This window comes from Gasterosteus aculeatus, chromosome 8 (genome assembly GCF_964276395.1).
Source record: "Gasterosteus aculeatus chromosome 8, fGasAcu3.hap1.1, whole genome shotgun sequence".
Taxonomy (NCBI): Eukaryota; Metazoa; Chordata; class Actinopteri; order Perciformes; family Gasterosteidae; genus Gasterosteus; species Gasterosteus aculeatus.
In genome coordinates this window covers 1968162-1990457 of record NC_135695.1, presented here as the reverse complement: position 1 = coordinate 1990457, position 22296 = coordinate 1968162, and the positions used below count along the sequence as shown (strand labels likewise).

General features: G+C 46.3%; 1 protein-coding gene across 3 annotated transcripts in view; it reads right to left on the bottom strand.

Annotated features, from left to right (window-relative positions):
- Positions 1-22296, bottom strand: part of LOC120823703 (cadherin-2) — an 88636-nt gene that overhangs the window by 35607 nt on the left and 30733 nt on the right. The window contains exons 1-6 of one of the 3 annotated variants that reach the window (XM_078107864.1): positions 17060-18946; positions 15357-15586; positions 6679-6852; positions 4730-4885; positions 3682-3826; positions 3428-3600 (exon numbers count right to left, since the gene is read on the bottom strand). In XM_078107864.1, the coding sequence (XP_077963990.1) occupies positions 3428-3600; positions 3682-3826; positions 4730-4885; positions 6679-6852; positions 15357-15586; positions 17060-17144 (963 nt within the window). In that variant the 5' untranslated portion in view covers positions 17145-18946. Of the gene's footprint in view, positions 1-3427; positions 3601-3681; positions 3827-4729; positions 4886-6678; positions 6853-15356; positions 15587-17059; positions 18947-22296 lie in introns of those variants that run through there. The other 2 variants (XM_040183922.2, XM_078107865.1) reach the window with 2 other exon arrangements.

The following is a 22296-nucleotide window of genomic DNA, read 5'->3' as shown; positions in this document are numbered from 1 at the left end:
CGTCAATTGACGACTTCAGGTGTTTTAACTGTGGAAAAGAGGGACATCAGAATAAAGTATGTCCGGAGAGGACAGGGTCTTGTAAAGACCAGAACCAGCTAGGAACTGAGAAGGGCAGGGTAGACACAGAAGACAGACAGGAGGCACAGGGGGGGACAGGTGAAGTCCAAAAGGCGAGAGAGCAGGTATCAGGTGTAGAGGAGGCGCGAGAGGAGGTGAGGGAGGAGGCGTCGAGCGTGGTCCCAGGGGTGAGGGTGGAGGAGGTGAGGGAAGGGGTTGTGGTTGAGGAGGTGGGGGTGGTGGGGACAGATGCAGCCCGGGTGAATGCTGAAGGGCCAGTGGAGACGGACAGTGGGGGGGACATCGAGGGCTGTGAGGAGCAGCTTAAAGACCCTCAGCTGAAAAGGAAGAAGGGGGGAAAAGGTGGCAAGTTGAAAGCTAAGAAAGCTACAACAAAAGGTCGAGATGCTGACGTATCTGACTCTAGTGAGGAGGGCGACTCCAGGTCCTGCATTGAGGACGACTCTCCTGCTGAAAGTGAGTCCTGTGAAGACGGAGGTAGCAGGAACTCTGGAGTCTACAGTGTGGAGAAAATAAAGTGTTTCCGGAAAACCTCTAAAGGCATAAGAGGTGTTCGAGTAGAGGACTACTTCTCTGACAAAGAGACCTTCCCCGAGTCTGTCAGATCACACATGAGCAGTGCAGGGAGAGGAGGTCTCACTGATTGGGAGGTCTTCAGGCTGCGGAAGCTGATACTGAAGGCCAGAGGAGAAACACACGGACCGCTGGGCTCGGCGGCATGACGTCCTCCTCCGCTCCACCCTGAAATCCTGGACCTGAAGTGGACTCTTCTCGGGCGGGAATCTATCTGGCTGAACGGGAGAGACCTGAGTGGGAGGACGGAGAGGCTGTCCGAGGTGGAGAAACAACGTAGGGGCAGAGACTCCTGACTCCACCGACCGGTTTCTGGCTTGTGGTTGTTTTTTATGCTACGTTATTATTTTTCTAGAGCTGAAGGCCTGAGTATGACCACCATGCAGGCTTTCAATAGTGAACACGGGGACAATGTGAAGAGATGATCTACGTCTTTTTTTTCTTTTTGTACTGTGGCATCATCGTGATGGTTTATTGTACTTTGTGGGGTTTTGTGGAAATAAAGATGCTTGAAAAATCAAAAATCTCTCTCTCTCTCTCTGTCGCACACACACACACACACTCGGCCATCTTAAACATCTCATTAATTTATGCCATTAATTCTCCTCCATTGAAAGTCCGAGAACCTTACTTCCTCTCATTAAGGAGCTATAGTTTTGGTATAGTCTGATTTAATTCGGAGTTGCTGCTGTAAAAGCAGTTTAGTAAGTATAGTTTTGACTAAATACTGCAAATCTCCATCATTGCGCTTAATACTTTCGCTAGCTTACCAAGCTATCACCATAAAACTTCTGTTATTTCATTCAATGACGTTGATGACATACTGTGATTTGATTGGTGTGATGCCAACGACTTCTTGACTTCCCTTGACACTGTTGTGAGCAATCACAGGGGAGCAGTGTCATCACAATAGCCTCACCAGATTGGTTAATCTTTTTTTTTTTCATTCGAGGGAGGCCAACTCCGCTTGGCTTCCTCACGGACACAACTGCAACTTGTCTGAGAAAACAGGGTGCGGTACCATGTTTTCAACAATCATTCACCACGTAACATTTAGAGGGGCGCTGTTTTTTACACATCATAAAACGCTCAATAATGAATGAAGAGAGACGAGGACAACACAGAGGGATCAATTAATGATGATTAAACAAGTTATATTCTGAAAAAAGTGAGGAAGCCTGACTTCCCTTGGCCTCTACAAGAAAACGCTTCTGGCAGAGACCAGGGAGGGGAAACACACACCAAACACATAAACCATTACCTATATGAGTGCTACAAAATTTGTGCTGTATTTGTGTTTGGGATATTTGTCTGTCCCAGTCCTGGAATTTTGACGATAATGCCATAGGCAAAATGGACATCTTTATGATTTTTATTCTTGTACGTAAACTCCCTAGGCTTGTTGACCAGTTAGTTAGATCTTCTTAGATTTCATAGTTTACAATGTCGTAGTTTTTTTTATACAGATCACTATCCCTAAGTTTTTAATTGCCGTCTGAGGCCAAAGTATTCTGTCCTTGCCTTCTTTTGGGATGACAGAGATAATAGCTTCGTTCCAGGAGGGTGGATTTGACATTTTCTCGCGTGTCCAATTAAAGGAATTCAGGAGTACTGAGTCGATTCTTTCCGAAAGGCTTTGTACCATTCTGCTGGTAGTCCGTTCCTGGTGTCTTATTGTTTTTTCATCTTTTCATTACAGTATTTAGTTCTTCATTGCGGTCAGGTTGGGATTCTGATGTTTTCTAATTGAGGTTAGGTCTATAGCCTTTAAGAGCTATAATCTTATATTCTCTTTAGATTCCTGCTCTGGTTGTGAATATAAGGTCTTGTAGTATGTCCGGAATAAGGAGTCAATATCATCTAAATTATTTCTTATTTGGCCAGATTGTGGGTGAATTATTTTATATATTGAGTGGGAGATCTGTTTTTTTCCCTATTTAGCAAGTCATTTTGTAGCTTTCTGGCCTGTTTCATAATAGGTCTGCTTTAGAAACCTATATTTTTTGTTTCTTCTTTATACATTTCCAAAATTTGGGGTTTCTTGTAATTTCATAATATGCTTCTTCTAGATCTTTCAAGGTAGTTTTTGTTTAAAAAAATGTCTTTCTCCTATATAGATGAGCTGACAGATATTATTAACTGCTCTTAAGGTGCCCGTAAGAAATTTGGGCTTTCTTTTACATTGTCGTTAAGATAAAGAAAAGTCTTAATTTGTTGTATTGCTGATTGATTATTAAGTCTCCAGATATTTTCTTTGGTCTACCGTCCAGATGAAGTACTAAACATATTGGAGAGTGATCAGAGAGATCTCTAGTTCCTAAATCCCATTTCCGGATCCTGTGTCTATCATTCTGAAACATAAAAATATAGTCTATTCTTGAGAGAACTGGGTGAGGTGCGGAGTAGAAAGTGTAATATTTTTCTGATGGGTGAAGATCCCGCCAAACGTCAAGTGAGCCCATCTCCTCCATACCTCTTCTCAGCCATTTAGATTGTGGGCACACTTTAAAGTCTTATTATTAGATCTACCCTATTTATTAATTATCGCTGTCTTTTAATGCCATTTTGAATACCTTTAATAGGAAAAACACTATTATTTCCTTGGCAAAAACGAGTAAGCTTAAGACTAGTGCTACAACTAGGAAACACTGCAGACTGGGAAGACATTCATAGGCTGAGAAGCAGCTGCTCCATGTTTAGGGATGAGCCTTACAAAATGACCACCTAACACACACACACACACACACACACACACACACACAGACAAACACACCTCCCTGTCGAGGCCTGCTGCCACGGTGATGATGTCACCCGTCTTGTTGTTAATGGTGAACATGCTGGAGGAGGGGCTTTGGGGATTCTGGGAGAGGATCTTGTATCGCAGCATCCCATTAGCAGTTTTTGGATCGTCCTTATCGACTGCTGTCACAGTCATCACAAAGGACCCTGCAAGCGGAATCCAACACGGATATGTCAGTGGCAAAGGATTCAATACACAAGCATGTTTGTGTGTGTTTGTGGGTTTACCAGGCTTGGATCCCTCAGGTACAGAACCGTTGAAGATGGTGTGCGTGAACTCTGGTCTGTTGTCGTTTTGGTCAATAACGTTGATGACAATGTCGATTGGGTTCTCTACCTGATTCCCATTCAAGTCCACCGCGTGGGCTCGCAACTATACACACACACAAACACTATCTCAGTCACGCAAAATGTAAAAAGCCATGGGTTAAAAATGTAATGTAAGTCGCTTTGGATAAAAGCGTCAGCTAAACGACCTGTAATGTAATATTTAGTCAAACGGTATCACTGGTACAGACACATATCAATGAGATGGAGTACATGATTTCAGTGGTAGTGACCCCCTTCACTCCTTGTATTTAGACCTGCTGGAGTCAGGCGATCACCAATGCAACAATATTCAGTAGGATTCATCCACTGCAAGCGTTAAATATTTCAAGTTGGACTTGTCTGTTCCTCGTGGTGTGTTGTTACCTACCCTTGCACGTTAGAGCATGAGTGCTACAAAAAACAATATAGTGTAACACATTGTTTGCCTTTGAATTCAGCTCAGATTGGAATATTTAAATCATTAAATATATTGCAAAAGAGCAGAGCACTGAAAACAAGCTTTGGGATATTCCAGCGATTTATACAGCTTCAATGAACATAATGTCACTTTGGAAATGGGGAATCCTTTTTTGAAACTGTTCCCAGATCTGTCAGGAGACTAAACGTGATTCTATCATCGACATTCGTTTAGTGCAGAAGAATTCACTGTGGTAGACACATGTCGTCTGGTTTATTACAACGGAAAGGACCCAAAATAAATTGCTTTTAGAGATTGGACTGCAAGGAATAGATTAATCGTACTGTATAGCCTCCTGTCGATGAGCTCAAGATCATATTCTTTTCAGCCATTTCTGATTCAATAAGGTGAGCAGTTCAGTGATGATTGGAAGAAAACCGTGAATTATAATGCTTTGCTCAAAGTGAAGTATTTCAACCAATGTTTGTATTGTGACCACTCGTAAAAAGGTTTGCCGCCAGCAGCGGTGACCGTTCTGAAGAATCTCACATGGAAGTTGAAGATGTGCTCTCTGTCCAGAGGCTTGGTGACGGACAGCTGGCCCGAGATTGGGTTGATGATGAAGATGCTGGTAGGAGGCTGGTCAGCCCCAGGGCCTGTCACGCTGTACCGCAGAAGCCGGTTTTTATCCCGGTCCGAGCGGATCTGAGGAATGACAAACGGCGTAGGAAAAGTATCTTAAAAAAGCAGCTGAAACAAGGAAAGTGGTAACTCATTAGTAGTACATGTAGTTGCCTGTTTAAAAATATTATAATATACAAGAGAATCTAAACTGAAATGGATGTGTCTTGTACGTCAGTTGGACTTTAGGTCCCCAGGAAACATTCAGCAAAGGCTTGGGGGTACTGCTATAAGATTACAGAAGTAATCGAAAATAAACTGGGATGTCTGGTGCACCGTTAATATCCCATGGGCTGTCCATATGATTGCAGTGATGCAGGGTGGGGCTCCACACAAACACAACAAAACAGACAGTGGAGGTTGCACCTGTTAACTAAGAATAGTATTTTAGTTGCAATACCGTATTTCAGTGTGTCATTATGTGGGAGGAGTCTGTCCACCTAAATAATGTAAGCTCACTTCTAGAGCTCAAAAAGCTAGTTGCTGGATCATCTTGTTACATACCTGTATACCGTTCACTGAGGTTTGGAATGAAATTCCATTTTCATGTTAAAAATGAGTTGCTACATCGTTGGGTAGACCAAGTATCTGGTCATGTGTGTGTCTCTGCGTCTGTCTACCACTACTATGGACAGATCTGCAGAAAAAAAGACTTGATATTTTGAGTGTTCATTTATGACTAAAACCACAAGAGATCCTTGATCATACAGCTATTCAAACTTCTGGAAATAATATTCTAGTGACTGTTTAATATGGTGAGGATTGTTGACTCCTCACTTATTTGAAGCGGCCAATGGGTAAACGGTTCTCACTCTGATAATCAACAAAAGCTTCTGTTTAGTCTCTTGCTACGGGGTATGACAATTGCATCTTTTTATGTGTGTAAAATGTGTTATGTGTTTTATTGTCATAACTGTCGTTTGCTAATGACAAACAACTGAGCGCTATCTTTAATGGAGCACATTTTCTTATGAGGGTGGAAAGGAGAGCTAGTAAGTGGTTAGAGTCCCGGGTGGTATGTTTGGGGAACAGAGCCAATGGCTCACAGAGTTGATATAGTAAACAGAGGTAAGAGCTAAGTGAAACTGACGGTTTCGTATCAGTGGAGGTTAGCATACACACCTGACATAAACTATCATATGTGGGGGCGATGCTTCATCTACTTCTTTAGTTCATTTAAGTTATATGATCATCCAAAAACAGTGTTTTTTTAATAACTATGCAGTTACGAACTCACACGTTGATCGCCAGGACTACATTCATTATGGATTGTATCAGAATATATGCCTTAGTTTCTATTGCACTTTTCAAACTACGACAAATCTTTCAGAATGACACTTGTGGCGTCTCAACAAGAGAGAAAACATGTCCTTGATTTATACGGCTTCTCAGAGGCAAGACTTCACAAGGCCATTTTTTTATTTGTATTTTTTTTTTGTCTCAAAAAGACCTGGATGGCCTTCTGCTCCCAACACACCACTGACAGGCTTTGTGAGACTAGAGCTCATCCTGTGCAGGCTTTGGGGGTTTTGTGAAGTTTAAATGTAAAGTTGGATCAGACTAAAACCGCTCCGCCTCGCTGTTAACATTTAAAAGCAGGCCGGCGAGATCCTACTTATCTCCTGTTCATTTGATAAGCTTTGTCTTGTTGTGGCCGATCACTACAGTTGATGCTTTAATTCTATCTGCTCTTGTGTGAAGCTCATTGTATTTCCATTGGAATCAGCATTCTTATTTCCGTGCTTTGGGGCTAGTCAGCAAAAAGTCCTCAGAGCTGGTGTACTTGCTTTTGTGAGTGTTGTGTGTGTGTGGCTTACTCTGACTAGTTCCTCTGGGAACTGTCCTCGTGAGTTCTCGGGGACGTTGATGGGTGGAATGACCCAGTCCCTCTTCACCCGCCTTACAGTGCCATCACCCCTGACATCCAAGCTGCGCCATGGAAACAAGATCTCTGGTACCTGCTGAGTCAGCATTGCATCACTGGGCTTCACCTGCAGAGACAGTAAACAAGCATTATGCACTGGGCTAAAGATACACACACATCCACACACAGCTGTGATATAGAGCCAGCCTGGCCGGGTAGGCTGGGTGACTCACTCACTTTTTTCGACTCCATTCCACTGACTTGGATTAATGCTCCCATTATAGCCTGTCTGGTAAATGACCACAACCTGTCAGTGTGTGTGTAGTATGCAGCCACAGATCTGCATGTCTGGTCAGTGAGCAGTTACACTGCAGGGTCCACATAGGACAATAAGAAAAAGGAAGAGGTTGTCATTTACTTGGCTCTCTGAGTTCAGTCCCTGACCTTTAGGGGACAGGCTGAGTACCTTCACCACGTTGTATTTCTGTTTGACTCAATTCTATAGGAAGTAGTCATTGTCATCAAATTTCATCTTTTTTGCTGTGAATAAATAATATCTGATGTGGAGCTTTGGAGAGAGCCCCAAAGGAAAGGGTTGATAGTGTTGCCGACATGACTACTTCCATGTTAGATTCAGAACCTTTTTGATCAACTACTGCTACTTTTGAAAAGAATCTGCAACACTATGCTGGGTGGTTGGATTGTTTTAATGCTCGTTTCCCAAGATTTCTGGCACTCCTCCAACAATACAACAAATTGAAGAGGATTTCAGCGGACTACACACAAACAACACACACGTTAATAATAATATTAATAATATTTCTGGTCCATCCCGTGGCTCTACCGTTAGATGCTGGTAAGTCCGAAATATATACAGTACCTTGGTGAAGTATTTACCACCCTTGCAGACTTTTCCACATTGTCATGGTATAACCACGGATTCAAATGTATTTCATTGGGATTTTATGTAATGGACTAACACAAAATATTCCATCATCTCTGAAAGTTTACATGTATTTTAATATTATGTACAAATAAGAATTTAAAGTCATCATCTGGTGTGACCAATCACCTTCACAAGTCACATTTGCAAGTCACATCATTTGAAAATGGGGCCACCTGTCAATTTATCTAATCTCAGTATAGATACACCTGTTCTGTGAAGGCCTCAGTGTTTGTTACATAGCACCCCCCCCCTGAAGTTGTAAACCTAGGGTAAACACTGATGTAGAAGAAGGTAATCTGTTGAGATGAGATGAAAATATGTCGCCTGGCCTCATTTGATAATAACCCTGGCTGTGCCTTTCAGTTGCAAATAACTTCCCCTCATGAAGGATCACTGACAGTTTCTTTCACTCTCAGGGATTCTCCGCCTTGCTGACGGTTGAGAGCAGCAAAAGCATCTGCCAGCTGGCTGTTTCTCGGCCGCGTTTTGAGGAACAGCCAATCAAAAGGCCAGCGTCTCGTCTGAATACATGCAGAGGGCCTTATTATCGCAGACGAACATGAAATAAACTAGCAGATTGCTGTTCGACTCACTTTGTCTCTGCAATCAGCGCTTGGCCAACCATAGACGCCTGCTGGGCTGGAAAAGCCGATTTTATATCTGCACATAGTTCATCCAACATTACTAAAACCTCAGGGGGAATAACAGCCAGTCAGGCTCAGCCTGGCTCATGATTCAGCTTGTCAGAGAATTACGTCACACATCACGTCCTCCTCAAACACAGATTCATGTATGTGCTAACGTGGTCAGGTTTTCTATGTGTTAATGAACCCACGATTATTCAAATATATAGTGATTCATGAACATATCTGTGTGCACTTTATATTCACTGCAACCATTAGATGTGTGTGCACCGTATATTCACTACAGACACTAGATGTGTGTGCACCGTATATTCACTACAGACACTGGATGTGTGTGCACTGTATATTCACTACAGACACTGGATGTGTGTGCACTGTATATTCACTACAGACACTGGATGTGTGTGCACTGTATATTTACTAAGATACACTAGATGTTTGTACACTATATATTTACTGCAGCCACTAGATGTGTGTGCACTGTACAGTGCATCCGGAAAGTATTCACAGCGCTTCACTTTTCCCACATTTTGTTATGTTACAGCCTTATTCCAAATGGATTAAATTCATTATTTTCCTCAACATTCTACAGACAACAACCCATAATGACAAGGTGAAAACTGTTTTTTGCAAATTTTTGCAAATCTGTTAAAAATAAAGAACGAAAGCATAACATGTAGATAAGTATTCACAGCCTTTGCCATGACACTCAAACTTTAGCTCAGGGGCATCCTGTTTCCACTGATCATCCTTGAGATGTTTCTACAACTTGATTGGAGTCCACTTGTGCTAAATTCAGTTGATTGGACATGATTGAGAAAGGAACACACCTGTCTATATAAGGTATCAGTCAGGGCCTTAGTCAGGGAGGTGACCAGGAACCCGATGGTCACTCTGACAGAGCTCCAGCGTTGCTCTATGAAGAGAGGAGAACCTTCCAGAAGGACAACCATCTCTGCAGCACGCTACAAATCAGGCCTGTTTGGTAGAGTGGCCAGACGGAAGCCACTAAAGTAAAAAAGCACATGACACCCCGTCTGGAGTTTGCAAAAAAGCACCTGAAGGACTCTCAGACCATGAGAAACAAAAAATTCTCTGGTCTGATGAAACAAAGATTGAACTCTTTGGCCTGAATGCCAAGCGACATGTCTGGAGGAAACCAGGCACTGCTCATCACCTGGCCAATACCATCCCTACAGTGAAGCATGGTGGTGGCAGCATCATGCTGTGGGGATGTTTTTCAGCGGGAGGAACGGGGAGACTAGTCAGGATTGAGGGAAAGATGAATGCAGCAATGTACAGAGACATCCTCGATGAAAACATGCTCCAAAGCGCTCTGGACCTCAGACTGGGGCGACGGTTCATCTTCCAACAGGACAACGACCCGAAGCACACAGCCAAGATAACAGAGGAGTGGCTTCAGCACAACTCTGTGAATTTCCTTGAGTGGCCCAGCCAGAGCCCTGACTTGAACCCGATTGAACATCTCTGGAGAGATCTGAAAATGGCTGTGCACTGACGCTCCCCATCCAACCTGATGAAACTTGAGAGGTTCTGCAAAGAAGAATGGGAGAAACTGCCCAGAAATAGGTGTGCCACGCTTGTGGAATCATACCCAAGAAGACTTGAGGCTGTAATTGCTGCCAAAGGTGCTTCAACAAAGTATTGAGCAAAGGCTGTGAATACTTATGTACATGTTATTGTTGGGGGAGAATTTGTTGAGTTGCATGTTTTGAGTGTCTCAAGAACTCTTATGTGACCTTTCTTGGGAAACTCTGACCTGACCTTGTCCACGATCCAGGTTTCCGAATGAGGCCTGGACAGACTGTATTATGTTCTTCTCCTTTTCCGTCTGTGTCTATCTGTCAAATATGATTGACTAGGTCCCACTAAGAGAGGGTCACGGAGGTTCACAAACGACAACTGGTTACCATTTCTCGAACCTTCAGAGATGTATAAAAGCTCCTGGTCTCCTCTAGAAACGTTGTCAGATCTTCCTGCTCCTTTTGGGGGAAGGAACATTCTGTCCCTTTTCGGCTGAATTGTAGTCATTTGACTTCTCAGGAATCAGGAATCAGGAAACATTTATTAGCCAAAATATGTCAAACATACAAGGAATTTGTCTTGGCGGTTAGTGCGCGACAGTAGACAGATAAGACAACAGTGCACAAGTAATAAAATAAAGTGGGATGAAATGCTAATGCAATGGGTTAGTAGAATAAGGCAAAGGCTATGGGTTAGTATAAAACAAGGGAATAAAGTTAAAACAATTTAAATATTAAAACGTTAGAAAGAAAAATATTAAGCATAAAGTGCACTAACAAACAAGTAACAGACAAGAGACAAAGTGACAAGTGACAAAGTGATGAATTGCAGTTAAAGTGACGTGTGCAATATGAAGGGGAGTGACCGGTGGAGTGTTATAGTCAGGCAGTGGGGGACCGGGCTCTGTTGATGAGCCCGACTGCCGACGGGAAGAAACTGTTCGTGTGGCGGGAGGTCGTAGTCCTGATGGACCTCAGCCTCCTGCCAGATGGAAGGGGCACAAACAGTTTTTGTCCGGGGTGGGAGGGGTCGGCCGCGATCTTTTTAGCTCGCTTCAGAGACCTGGAAGCGAACAGGTCCTGCAGGGACGGCAGATTGCAGCCGATCACCCTCTCTGCAGAGCGGATGACACGCTGCAGCCTGCCCTTGTCCTTGGCTGTGGCTGCAGCGTACCAGACGGTGATGGAGGAGCAGAGGATGGACTCGATGATAGCCGTGTAGAAGTGGACCATCATCGTCTTTGGCAGGTTGAGTTTCTTCAGCTGCCTTAGGAAGAACAACCTCTGCTGAGCCTTCTTAGTGATGGAGCTGATGTTCAGCCCCCACTTGAGGTCCTGGGTGATGATGGAGCCCAGGAAACGGAAGGAATCCACAATAGTGACGGGGGAGTCACACAGGGTGATGGGGGAGGGTGGGGCTCTGTTCCGCCGGAAATCCACAACCAGAAAACGAAGCGCACCGAAGCACCGAGGCGGCCATCAACGGCGCCATCTTGGATCAGTGCTTCTGTCTGTGCTTATGGCTTGTGCTGATGATTTATGTATTCTTTCATTCTATCATTTTTCTATATTCTAGTTAGTAACAAATACTTAATCACAAAGCAAGCTCAAGATACTTTTGATTTCTCACAAGGGCTAAATCCACAAATTTCCACCACAAACTTGGCGACGAGGATGGGATGGCTGCGTGATCTGGACTTGACGGACGGACAGAAGGCCATATAGTATAGGTGATTCCTCCCTGAAGGTGAGACCCGGATTGCCAATCCATCCAGTTCAAGAAAAGAAACAAAGAACACGCGGTGAGAGATCAAAATTATTTTAAGGCAGACAGACTCATGACAAAAGGGTTTTAGGCCTATCTCACAACGAGTGTTGTAGGCAGACGTATCTGGGTCACCTGTAGTATTTTCTCGAGTTGCATATCCTGTGTCTCCTGAAAATTCACAGGCCAACTTAAATGCAGTAGACTGAGTGACCAGAGAAAGCAACGGTCACTGACTTGCCTTAGTTATGCATGTGGTATTTCTTTGTTTGTATGCACCTTTATAGGCGCGCACACTCCGGGTATACAGATAACTAAATGGGTAGTGTTCAGAGTAAAGGGGAGACGGGTGATAACCATGAGACTAATATCCTGCCACTATTGTGTAAATTTATGTCAGAGTGTTATCCTGGCAGTTTGAATCAAATACAGAAATGGGTCGAATTGGAGTTTCCTTCAAAGAGAGTTTGAGAATCACTTGGAACAGTTGGAATTGCAACTGAGGGAAAAGGAGAAGAACAATGCAGCTCAGCATGCACGCAGGAAGCAGCAAGCAAACCTTCCTCGGCTTGACAACAGCCCACCAGGAGAGAAGCCAGATTCAACCTCCAACACCAGCCAGACGACCTTTTCACCTACTGTGACCCGCTCGCAGGCTCAACAAAGGCGGGCCTTGCTCAATGAAAAAAAGGCGGAATTGCAAAAATTTGCAAAAAACAGTTTTCACTTTGTCATTATGGGTTGTTGTGTGTAGAATGTTGAGGAAAATAATGAATTCAATCCATTTTAGAATAAGGCTGTAACATAACAAAATGTGGAAAAAGTGAAGCGCTGTGAATACTTTCCGGATGCACTGTATATTCACTGCAGACACTAGATGTGCGTGCCCTATATATTTACTGTAGCCACTTGATGTGTGTGTGTGTTGTATATTTACTAAGAGACACGCACACTCGATTCAGATGGATACACGATGTGTAAATTTGTGGGATATATTGATATATGGCTTTAGGAGTATTCAGCGCCTTTGGACTATCCATCTTAACCTGGGAGTGTGAGAGAGTCACAATGCCTAGCTTTTATTAAAAGCAACATAGTCATTATAAACATAGTCATTACATACAACAACAATAAGTATAATAGAAAGTAATGACCACATTCAGAACTGGAACCACGGATTTGTATTGTTATTTATTAATGTATGTGTAGTGAATGTGACTGCATAATTCACCTTTGTTCTTGTTTTGTTGTACACGCAATTGCGACTGTTCCGGGATCACGGTCCCTTTTAAATGTTTTGTTATGTTGTGACGTAGAGACCCTTGCTTGTGAGGTTACAGGGCTGCGCCATCTTGAGAGTTGGTTGTTTTGGTAAAAATAAACGAGACACACACTGCTGTTCTTAACTCACGGAATTGCCTTTCATTCCAAACGCAACTTCCACATATGTATATATAGATTAATAAAAAATAAAATAAAGGTGCAAGCAGCGATGAACAGGCCTTTGCCTCCCCTTCCATGTCGGGGGGTGGGGGGGGGGCAGCCGGTCGCCGTCCGGCTACCGACCGGAAGACAAAAGACAAAAGACAAAAAAATGGTGGTGGTGGGTGTGGGATTCGAACACGAGACTGTCGCATCATAAAGGGAAAATCTTACCACTAGGCTACTGGCCTTGCTGTTCATAAATGCTTCTACCAACTTCATTCATTATTCTCAAGCCTACTCTGCTGATATGGGGGAGAAATCTGCACACCTGGATCAAAGCAGTTGCTGGGGCTGCTTTATGAATACGTGTAGGGGGCGCTATAGAGCCAAAAAGATATTTGGAAGCATTGAAATCATATGAAGTAACTACATCTTTAACTGTAAATGTGTTTTCCACCAAAATGTGTAGTGGCAGTGACAAAGTCCCAGTGAGGAGTTTTTCAAATTTAGCGTCTAGAAAGTGCAAAAAATGGAGGGAATATTCACACAAAAGAAAATTATGACTTCCTGTTTATTTTAGAGCGTGGTCCCAGGATACTTTATTTTAAGTCTCCCTGTTATACATATGTCCAAAAATGGACATATGCCTACAGTCATATACCGGGATACCGCCAGAATCTTTCTAAATAGCATGATATGGATTTTTGGCCACACCGCCTAGCTCTAGTTCCACTAAAATTTAATTTTACAGCATGGTCCCAAGACCATTTTAAGTCTCCCTGTTGTACATATGTCCAAAAATCATCATACATGTAGGTCAAACGGCGCTGGGGCTACTTAGTTGAAAACTGCCAGGGGGCGTTATGGAGGCAATTTACCACTTTTGAGCCAACACATGCGCTCTGTAATATCATTAATTAGGACACTTGACATACATTTATGAGTTTGAGTTTGCCAAGTCACCGAAATATCTCCTTGAACCTTCATGCGAAGACCGCATTCTCATGGTAAGTTTTTCAAAAACTCCCAAAATTCACCATGAACAATCAAGTCAGGTCTTAAGGCTGTAAAACCTTTGCATTTCCCTTCGCCAATAGGTGGCGCTATACTTTTTTGCATTTTTAAGAAAATCAACCAAAATGGATGCCGGGCCTCGGCCGGGTAGTTGCACGAAAACGAAGTCTTTTGACAACACAGGTTATCAGGATCAATTTGACCGAACTTGAAATTGATCGGATAGATCAGGAGTTTGTTCATTTATGAATCCAAAATCCGATGGGAATTAAAAAAAACAAGCAAATATTCAGCAATTGACTGCTGCGCCCCCTAATGTTCAAATGTTTAAAAAAAATGAGGTATCTTCAGGGACCCAACATATCCTAGTGATTTGATGACGACATGGCAACTGCTTTTAAAGTTATAGGTCTTTAACTATTAGAATCACACCCCTTACAAACTTCATTGGTTCTCAACTTTGATAAATGACTTTAGATGACTTTGAGCCAATAGTCATTCCCTGAAAACTGAGAATTGGATCCAGCGAGTTTGCAAAAACGTGCAAAATCTAGTTAGACGCTGTGGTGGCGGGGTGTGGTTAGCTCAGCTGCAGGGGGGAGAGCGGGGGAGTGGTTCAGGGGACGGTGCCGGCAGGTGAGTAAGGAGCACAGGTAGAAGTGATGAGGACTGATTGTGTATCTCTTGAAAAGCAGTGAGCAGGACCTGGAGAGGGAGACTTGGCAGCAGACGCTCAGGGGCAAGGCCGAGGAGTGGAGCCGAGGAAGACAACCAACTGAAACCTACTCACTGCGAGAAAATAAAATAAAACCTATTGCCCAGAAGAACCGTGTGTCCGTAAAGCGAACCCCGAAGGTGGTACCTCGAGCCTGCTACAGACGCATTTGCATACCATGATTGAATTATTTTGTAGAGCATATCCAAGAGCACCGGTGTGCAAAATAAAGTTAATTGGTGAACCTGGGCAAAAATCTCCACAGAGGGAGCACTTCCAGGGGGCGCTAGAGAGCCATTTTTTTATCCCGAAATGCGCAACCCCTAAAATATCAATTTTTTACACTTCTGAGGCGTACACCCAAATTCAAGGGTTTTTGAATATGATAAAGGCTTCAAAAGTGCGATTGAAGTGGCAAAATAATAAGTCTTTGAAACACAATAGGGCTTCGCCCAATTTTCAGTCGGCTCAGGCCCAATTATTAATTTAATCCACAGTATAAAATATATAAAAAGAGTCAAAAGACCATACTATGTGTACCTTGAGAGATCTACTCTGTACAGCTGCTGCTGCTCTACCTGATCAGGTGCCATGCTGTTTCCAGTTGAACGGGCGTAGAGGTGCACTCTGGTCTTCCAGACCTGTTTGGTACGCGGGTCTCTGGCGTACACCACATCCACAGCTTCTTCACTTCCCACCAGAGCGAGGCGACGAAGAGTGTAGACCGCACCCTCCTCACTCACCCTGAAATCAGTAGAGTTGCGAACGCGGAACCATACCTTCCCTCTGCCGCAGTCCGTGAAGCTCACTGAGAGAGAAGAGATGGAGACAGATCAGAACGAGTGGGTTTCAATCCAACAATACCCTGCCTCATGTGTTTTTCATTTATCTGACTAAAACTTGTCGAGATTTAACTCATGTGAGGCTACATTTATGTGAACGGAGTTGCTAGTGATACAAAGACGGTTTTAATATTCACAGCTGTGCCATTAACAATTCAAATTATGGTTTCAATAATTCAACGCATCATGGATGGATCATCGTGCATTCTTTTGTTTCATTCCGAAGAAATTAAAGAAAAGACCGTTTCACAAAGAAATGGCATTGGATGCAGTGGGATTAACATTTCATCAACCTGTGGAGATTCTCTATTGTCTGTCTAGAGTTATGAAGTTGAAGGGTACTGGACTTGCTTTAAGTCTCTTATGGAGCCTGGCCCAACCTTGAGCCACAAAAAATAAAAATAGTATTATCATCAAAAATACATTTTACAAGTAGTCAATATTTCTGTTCTGAAAATATGGAATAAACCCAGTAATATTTGTAAAATAAGATATTTGAGCAAAATATATGCTTTTCCTGCACGTCCTTTTTGCCCGTCTGCATACCTCAGCTGTGCTCTGGCCAGGCCCAAAACAGGCAGGTCTAAGAAGCATTTTAGCCCATTACTCAGCCCTACTCATCATAGGGCTGGCGCCAGTTTGCATTCTCGTCAGGGCTAGTCTTGCGAGGTGGCGTTTTAGCGACATGGCACTGGAAAGGCGAGCAGTAGTCTTCCAAGAAGACCCAACCCGAACTTGGTAAAGTCTCACTCACCCGTTGAGAGTAAAGTTGAGAGAAGAACTTTGGCGGAGAAACTACAAGTAAAGCAACTAGGCCCAGATCCACCTGATATCACAATCAGACAATGGACTGGCGTGAAAGGGAAGCCACACAAGCAGAGCTTTTGTACAGACTGGTTCACACTGAAGGTTTGGCTAGCTGGATGCAGTCATGCTACCGCTGTATTTAGCATCCCATGCTGGCTTTTTAAATCAACAGAGACAGAATCCAAGAATGCCATCATGGAATGCACAGATGCATGATGAAATGTGTGCAGCAGTCACGAGTTTTAGTTTCTAAAGCTGCTTATGGGGACATTTAAGGGTTCTAAAAAGGCTTTTAAATGGTTATAAGCAAAAAGAATTTGATGAAGAAAAAAGTATTTTAAACCTGACATTCTCCTCTTTCCTTGTTTCCACCAATCGCAGTGGATCGCAGAAATATCTTTTGGTGCCGGGAGGGGTTGGAGGACTGCAGCACTGCAACTGCATTCCCAGAAAGCATATAGGATCTCTTGTGGATTTCCTGTGGTATGATTTGGGCAGAGGCAGCACACCCAAGCAGAACAAAGCCTACGCCTAAAAGCTCCGGCGACAGCGAGAGGGCAGAGTCTGGCGGAGAAGCTGGAGCTGGACGCGTGTTAAATAAGAGTGTACAAAAAAATCTGTTAAAATGCTACCTGTATCCTCGTCCTTCCACGTTCCCCCAAAGGACCGCACGTTACAGTGGCACCTGGGGGGATGGAAACGGCGGACGACAACCATCAGCAGGGGATGACAGCCCAGCCGATCGTGGCGCTTGGTCGGATGATCGGCGACCTGGCGGCCATTCTGAGGGAGCAGGCGGACACCAACCGGCAGTTCCTGGGGGCGCTCCAGGCCCAGGTGGGGAGACAAGCCCAGGCGTTGGAACAGCTGGCCGCACGGCCCGTGGCTGTGCCGCCGACGCAGGGGCCCGCCGGTCTCACGCTCCACCAAATGTCAGCAGGGGATGACATCCAGGCATTTTTGGAGGCCTTCGAGGCGACAGCGGAGGCGTGCGGCTGGCCGGCGGGGGAGTGGCACCGGGCTTTTGCCTCTACTGGCCGGTGAGGCACAGACCGCAGCCATGGGGCTGCCTCCTGCGGCACGCCGTGAGTACGGCGACGTAAAAAGGGCCGTGGTGGATAGACTGGGGCTGTTGCCGGAGGACCACCGCCGGAGATTCTGCGAGGCCAGGCTGGGCCCTGGAGACCGACCATTCGCGTACGGCCAGCGGCTGAAGGACGCCGCCGCAAGGTGGTTGCAGCCGGACGGCGCAGAAGGGGCCCACGGCGTGATGGCGAAGGTGGTACTGGAGCAGTTCGGGGAGGGGCTCCCGGCCTGGACAGCAGTGTGGGTCCGGTGCCACCGACCAACGATCCTGGAGACGGCCATCACCCTGGCGGAGGACCACCTGCCGGTGCATCCCAGCGGGCAGAGGGACCGGGAGAGTAACCCATACCGCCTCCACGGCTGGCGCCTTTTCCCCCAGTCCCTGACCCACCGACCCCGGGGAACCCAGGCACCCTTCCCAACCCACAGAGAGGTTCTCAAGCGCCGGGGCAGGAGTGTTGGAGGTGCGGGCGGCTCGGTCTCCTCCGGAGAGAGTGTCCGCTGATGGAGGTGGGACAGGTGATCCGAGTTGCCGGCGTTCCGGCACCCTCCCCCGGTCCGGGAGCGACGTACCGCCTTCCAGTAAGAATCCAGGGGGGTACACGCCATTTTCTCCCTTTGAACTTTTGTTTGGCAGGACGCCCGAGTGGGCGTCCTGCAAGGTCCAAGTCCCTGCAAGAATGAGATCCAGTCCGTCCTGGACCTGCGAGCAAAACTCCACACACTGGGCCGGATGTCACGAGAGAATTTGCTGCAGGCCCAGGAGCGACAACAACGGCTGTACGACAGAGGGCCAGGCTGCGATTCACACCGGGAGAAAAGGTACTTGTATTGCTTCCTTCTTCCAACTCTAAACTCCTAGCCAAGTGTCAAGGGCCCTTTGAGGTCACACGGCAGGTGGAGGACGTCTACTACGAGGTGGTGCGGTCTGACAGGGGTGGGGGTAAACAAATATACCACCTGAACCTCCTGAAAGCCTGGACGGGGGTGGAGTCCGTCTCTACGGTATCGGAAAGGGAGGAGCTGGGGCCGGAGGTTCCAAAAGCAGGTAATCATACCTCGCTCCCTCGAGAGTCTCATCTCTCCGAGAGCCAGAGGGCGGACGTTGCCAGGTTGCAGGAGCGTTTTGCTAATGTGTTCTCTCCCTTGCCAGGCCGGACCAACCTCATAGTGCAGGCCCGCGGACCTTACCAGCCCCTTGACCGACCTGACCCGGAAAGGTGCGTCAGATCCGGTCCAGTGGTCGGAGCAGTGCCAGCAGGCGTTTGAGAAGGTATGGCAGGCTCTCTGTGGGGAACCACACCTTCATAATCATACCTTCATACTTCTCTCTCCCCTTTATTCTGCAGACCGATGCGTCAAACAGGGGGCTGGGGGCCGTTTTGATAATCAAAAATTCTTTTCATGGGCTTAGTTGGGGGTTCGCTGTCTTGTCTTGATTTAAGAGTTAGGTAAGGGGGGGGAAGTAGGATGTGCCGAGCAGGCAGACACGAGTCTGACAGGATGGTTTCAGTTTCTGTCCTGGCTGAGGAATGCAAGGTCTGCGGGTCAACTAGAAGATGTGCCAGCCAAAGGGGGGTTTAGAGACACACCAACACTATTCAACATACACACTCTGTTCGTTGATGTTTACGTTAAGTCAGGAGTCCGGACATTGGATATGACCGGATCTTTAGATGCGGGGGGTGGAAGGTCCTCCTCTACGCCAGTTTAGGGCCAATAGAAATCTTTCCTTCTCTGTCTTTCTGTCAGCCCGAGAGGAAGATAGGAAGCAGGCGCAGGGTTCTCAGGTAGGAAAGGAGATCTTTATTTATGCAGCGAAGGTCCTCCAGACAGAGTCTAAAGCGGGCTATGAAATTATCCTAGGTCACACTTCTTCCGATAAAATAAACCAGGAAGAAGTGTGGCTATAAAACTATCAAAAAACAAAATCACTCCGCTCTAGGAGGAAAACAAAAGGCTTTTAAATTTATCAAAGTAACCAACGCACTCTATTGACGGAGGCAACGTCTCAAAACAAAATCACTCCTTATAGGAGGAAAAACAAAGAACTATGAAAGATTAATGTTGCATCTAACCTAGGAATACAAAACTTAAGCAAAACCAAAAAACAACCTGCGTGGAGGTGAAGGCACTGGGCCGATCGAAGATCCTGAATAACAACAAAAAGGAACCTGTGACGTGGCAGAACGAGGTAGAACACATGGGTAATGACGAACACACTGGCACAGGACAAAGGGAGACGCAGACTATTAATACACATGGAGGGGAATGGGGAACAGGTGGACACAATCAGGAATCAGGGAAGACAATCAGACTGGTGACACATGAGGAAGGGTAAGTGACCTGAAACGAGAGGAGTTATTATTTCAAAATAAAACCGTAAATGACAAGACAAAATGCCCCACAGAGTAAAACAGACAATTTCACCGCGGTGTGACAGAACCCCCCCCTCTAGGACCGACACCTGACGGTCCAGGCAGCTCAGGGTGGTCTCTGTAAAAGTCCTGAATAAGGGAAGGGTCATCTATGTGGCGCCGCGGGACCCACTGTCTGTGCTCAGGACCGTATCCCTCCCAGTCCACTAAATACTGTTTACCCCTGCCTCTATTGCGTACGGCCAATAGTCTCTTGACTTTATAGAGTAAGCCTCCGTCGGCTGCTTCCAGTGGCGGCGGGGGCTCAGCGATAGGAACCATGGGGCTTTCCTTGGTGGGTTTGACCTGACTGACGTGGAATGTGGGGTACGCCCGAATTGACCTGGGCAAACGGAGACGGACGGCAGCGGGGCCAATTACTTTGGAAATGGGGAAGGGCCCAACGAACCGCGGTGCTAGTTTTTTGGAAGGGACTTTGAGGTGCAGATCCTTGGCTGATAACCAAACCCGTTGTCCCGGTTTGTATTCTGGTGCGGGACGGCGTCTTCGGTCGGCTGCCTTCTTTACTCTGTCCCCCTGTCTGATGAGCACTTGACGGGCGGCGGCCCAGATGCGATGACAGCGACGAACCAGGGCATGGGCGGAGGGAACTACAACTTCCTGCTCAGAGTAAAAAAATACAGGAGCCTCGTAACCGTATACACACTTGAAGGGTGAGAGACCTGTGGCAGAGGTGGGCAGCGTGTTGTGGGCATATTCCGCCCAGGCCAGATAGGAGCTCCACGCCGTCGGTCTTTGTGACACCAGGCATCGGAGGCTTGTCTCCAGCTGTTGGTTGAGACGTTCGGTCTGGCCGTTGGCCTCCGGGTGGTAACCTGAAGTCAGGCTGGCTGTGGCACCGATGAGCTGACAGAACTCCCTCCAGAACCGTGAGATGAACTGGGGCCCCCGGTCTGACACGATGTCCTTGGGAAATCCGTGAATTCTAAAGATGTGTTGCATCATGATTTGGGCAGTCTCTTTAGCTGAAGGTAGCTTAGGCAAGGCAATGTAATGTGTCATCTTGGAAAAGCGATCCACCACGGTTAAAATCGTGGTGTTACCTTTTGAAGCCGGGAGCCCCGTGATGAAGTCCATCGAAATGTTCGACCACGGCCTGGATGGGATGGGTAGGGGTTGCAGCAGTCCCATGCGTGCCCCGGTGGCCGTTTTGTTCCGAGCACAGACCGGACATGCGTCGACGTATTCCCGGACCCCTGATTCCATGGATGGCCACCAGAACCGCTGAGATATGGCGAACATTGTTCTCCGGACTCCTGGATGACAGGTGAGCAGCGAGGTGTGGGCCCACCGAATCACGTTTGGGCGCAATTCCACTGGAACAAACAATGCTCTGGGCACCCACGAGGTGGAGGCGCCCCCCCATTCGCACGCTTCACCTCTTGTTCTATCGGCCAGGAAACTGTTCCAACCACACAGTTCTGTGGAAGGATGGGTTCTGGTTTTTTGGCCACTGGTTCCGGGTCGTAGATGCGTGACAGGGCATCTGGTTTAACATTCCGGGACCCCGGCCTGTAAGACAAGGTGAAGCAAAAGCGGTTGAAAAACAATGCCCACCTGGCCTGGCGTGAATTTAGTCTCTTCGCTTGTTTGATGTACTCGAGGTTCCTATGGTCTGTCCACACGATAAACGGATGTTGTGCCCCCTCCAGCCAATGTCTCCACTCCTCCAAGGCCACCTTGACCGCTAGCAGCTCCCGGTTGCCCACGTCATAATTCCGCTGTGCAGAGTTTAGTCGCCGGGACAAGAAGGCGCAGGGGTGCATCTTGCCATCGGCCGCTGACCGTTGCGATAAGACGGCCCCGATCCCCTCATTGGAAGCGTCAACCTCTACCACGAACTGGCGCTGTGGGTCTGGCAGAGTAAGGATGGGCGCCGAGGTGAAGCGACACTTGAGGTTCTGAAACGCCTCCTCTGCATCTGGGGACCAGTTGAACCGCACCTGGGGGGATGTCAGGGCGTGAAGGGGACCAGCTATCGCGCTGAAGCCTCTGATAAACCGCCTGTAAAAGTTAGCAAACCCCAGGAATTGCTGAACCTTCTTGCGGCTATCGGGCGTAGGCCACTCAGCCACCGCGCTTACTTTAGCCGGATCCATCTGGACTCTTCCAGGGGCTACAATAAAACCCAGGAAGGAGATGGTGTCGGCATGAAACTCACTCTTCTCTGCTTTCACATACAGGTGATTGTAGAGAAGACGTTCAAGGACTTGGTGTACATGGCGTTTGTGTGTGTCTAGATCTGGTGAGTAGATTAAAATGTCGTCGAGGTAAACATAAACAAAGTGGTCAAGAAAATCTCTGAGGACATCGTTAATCATGGCTTGGAATACGGCAGGAGCATT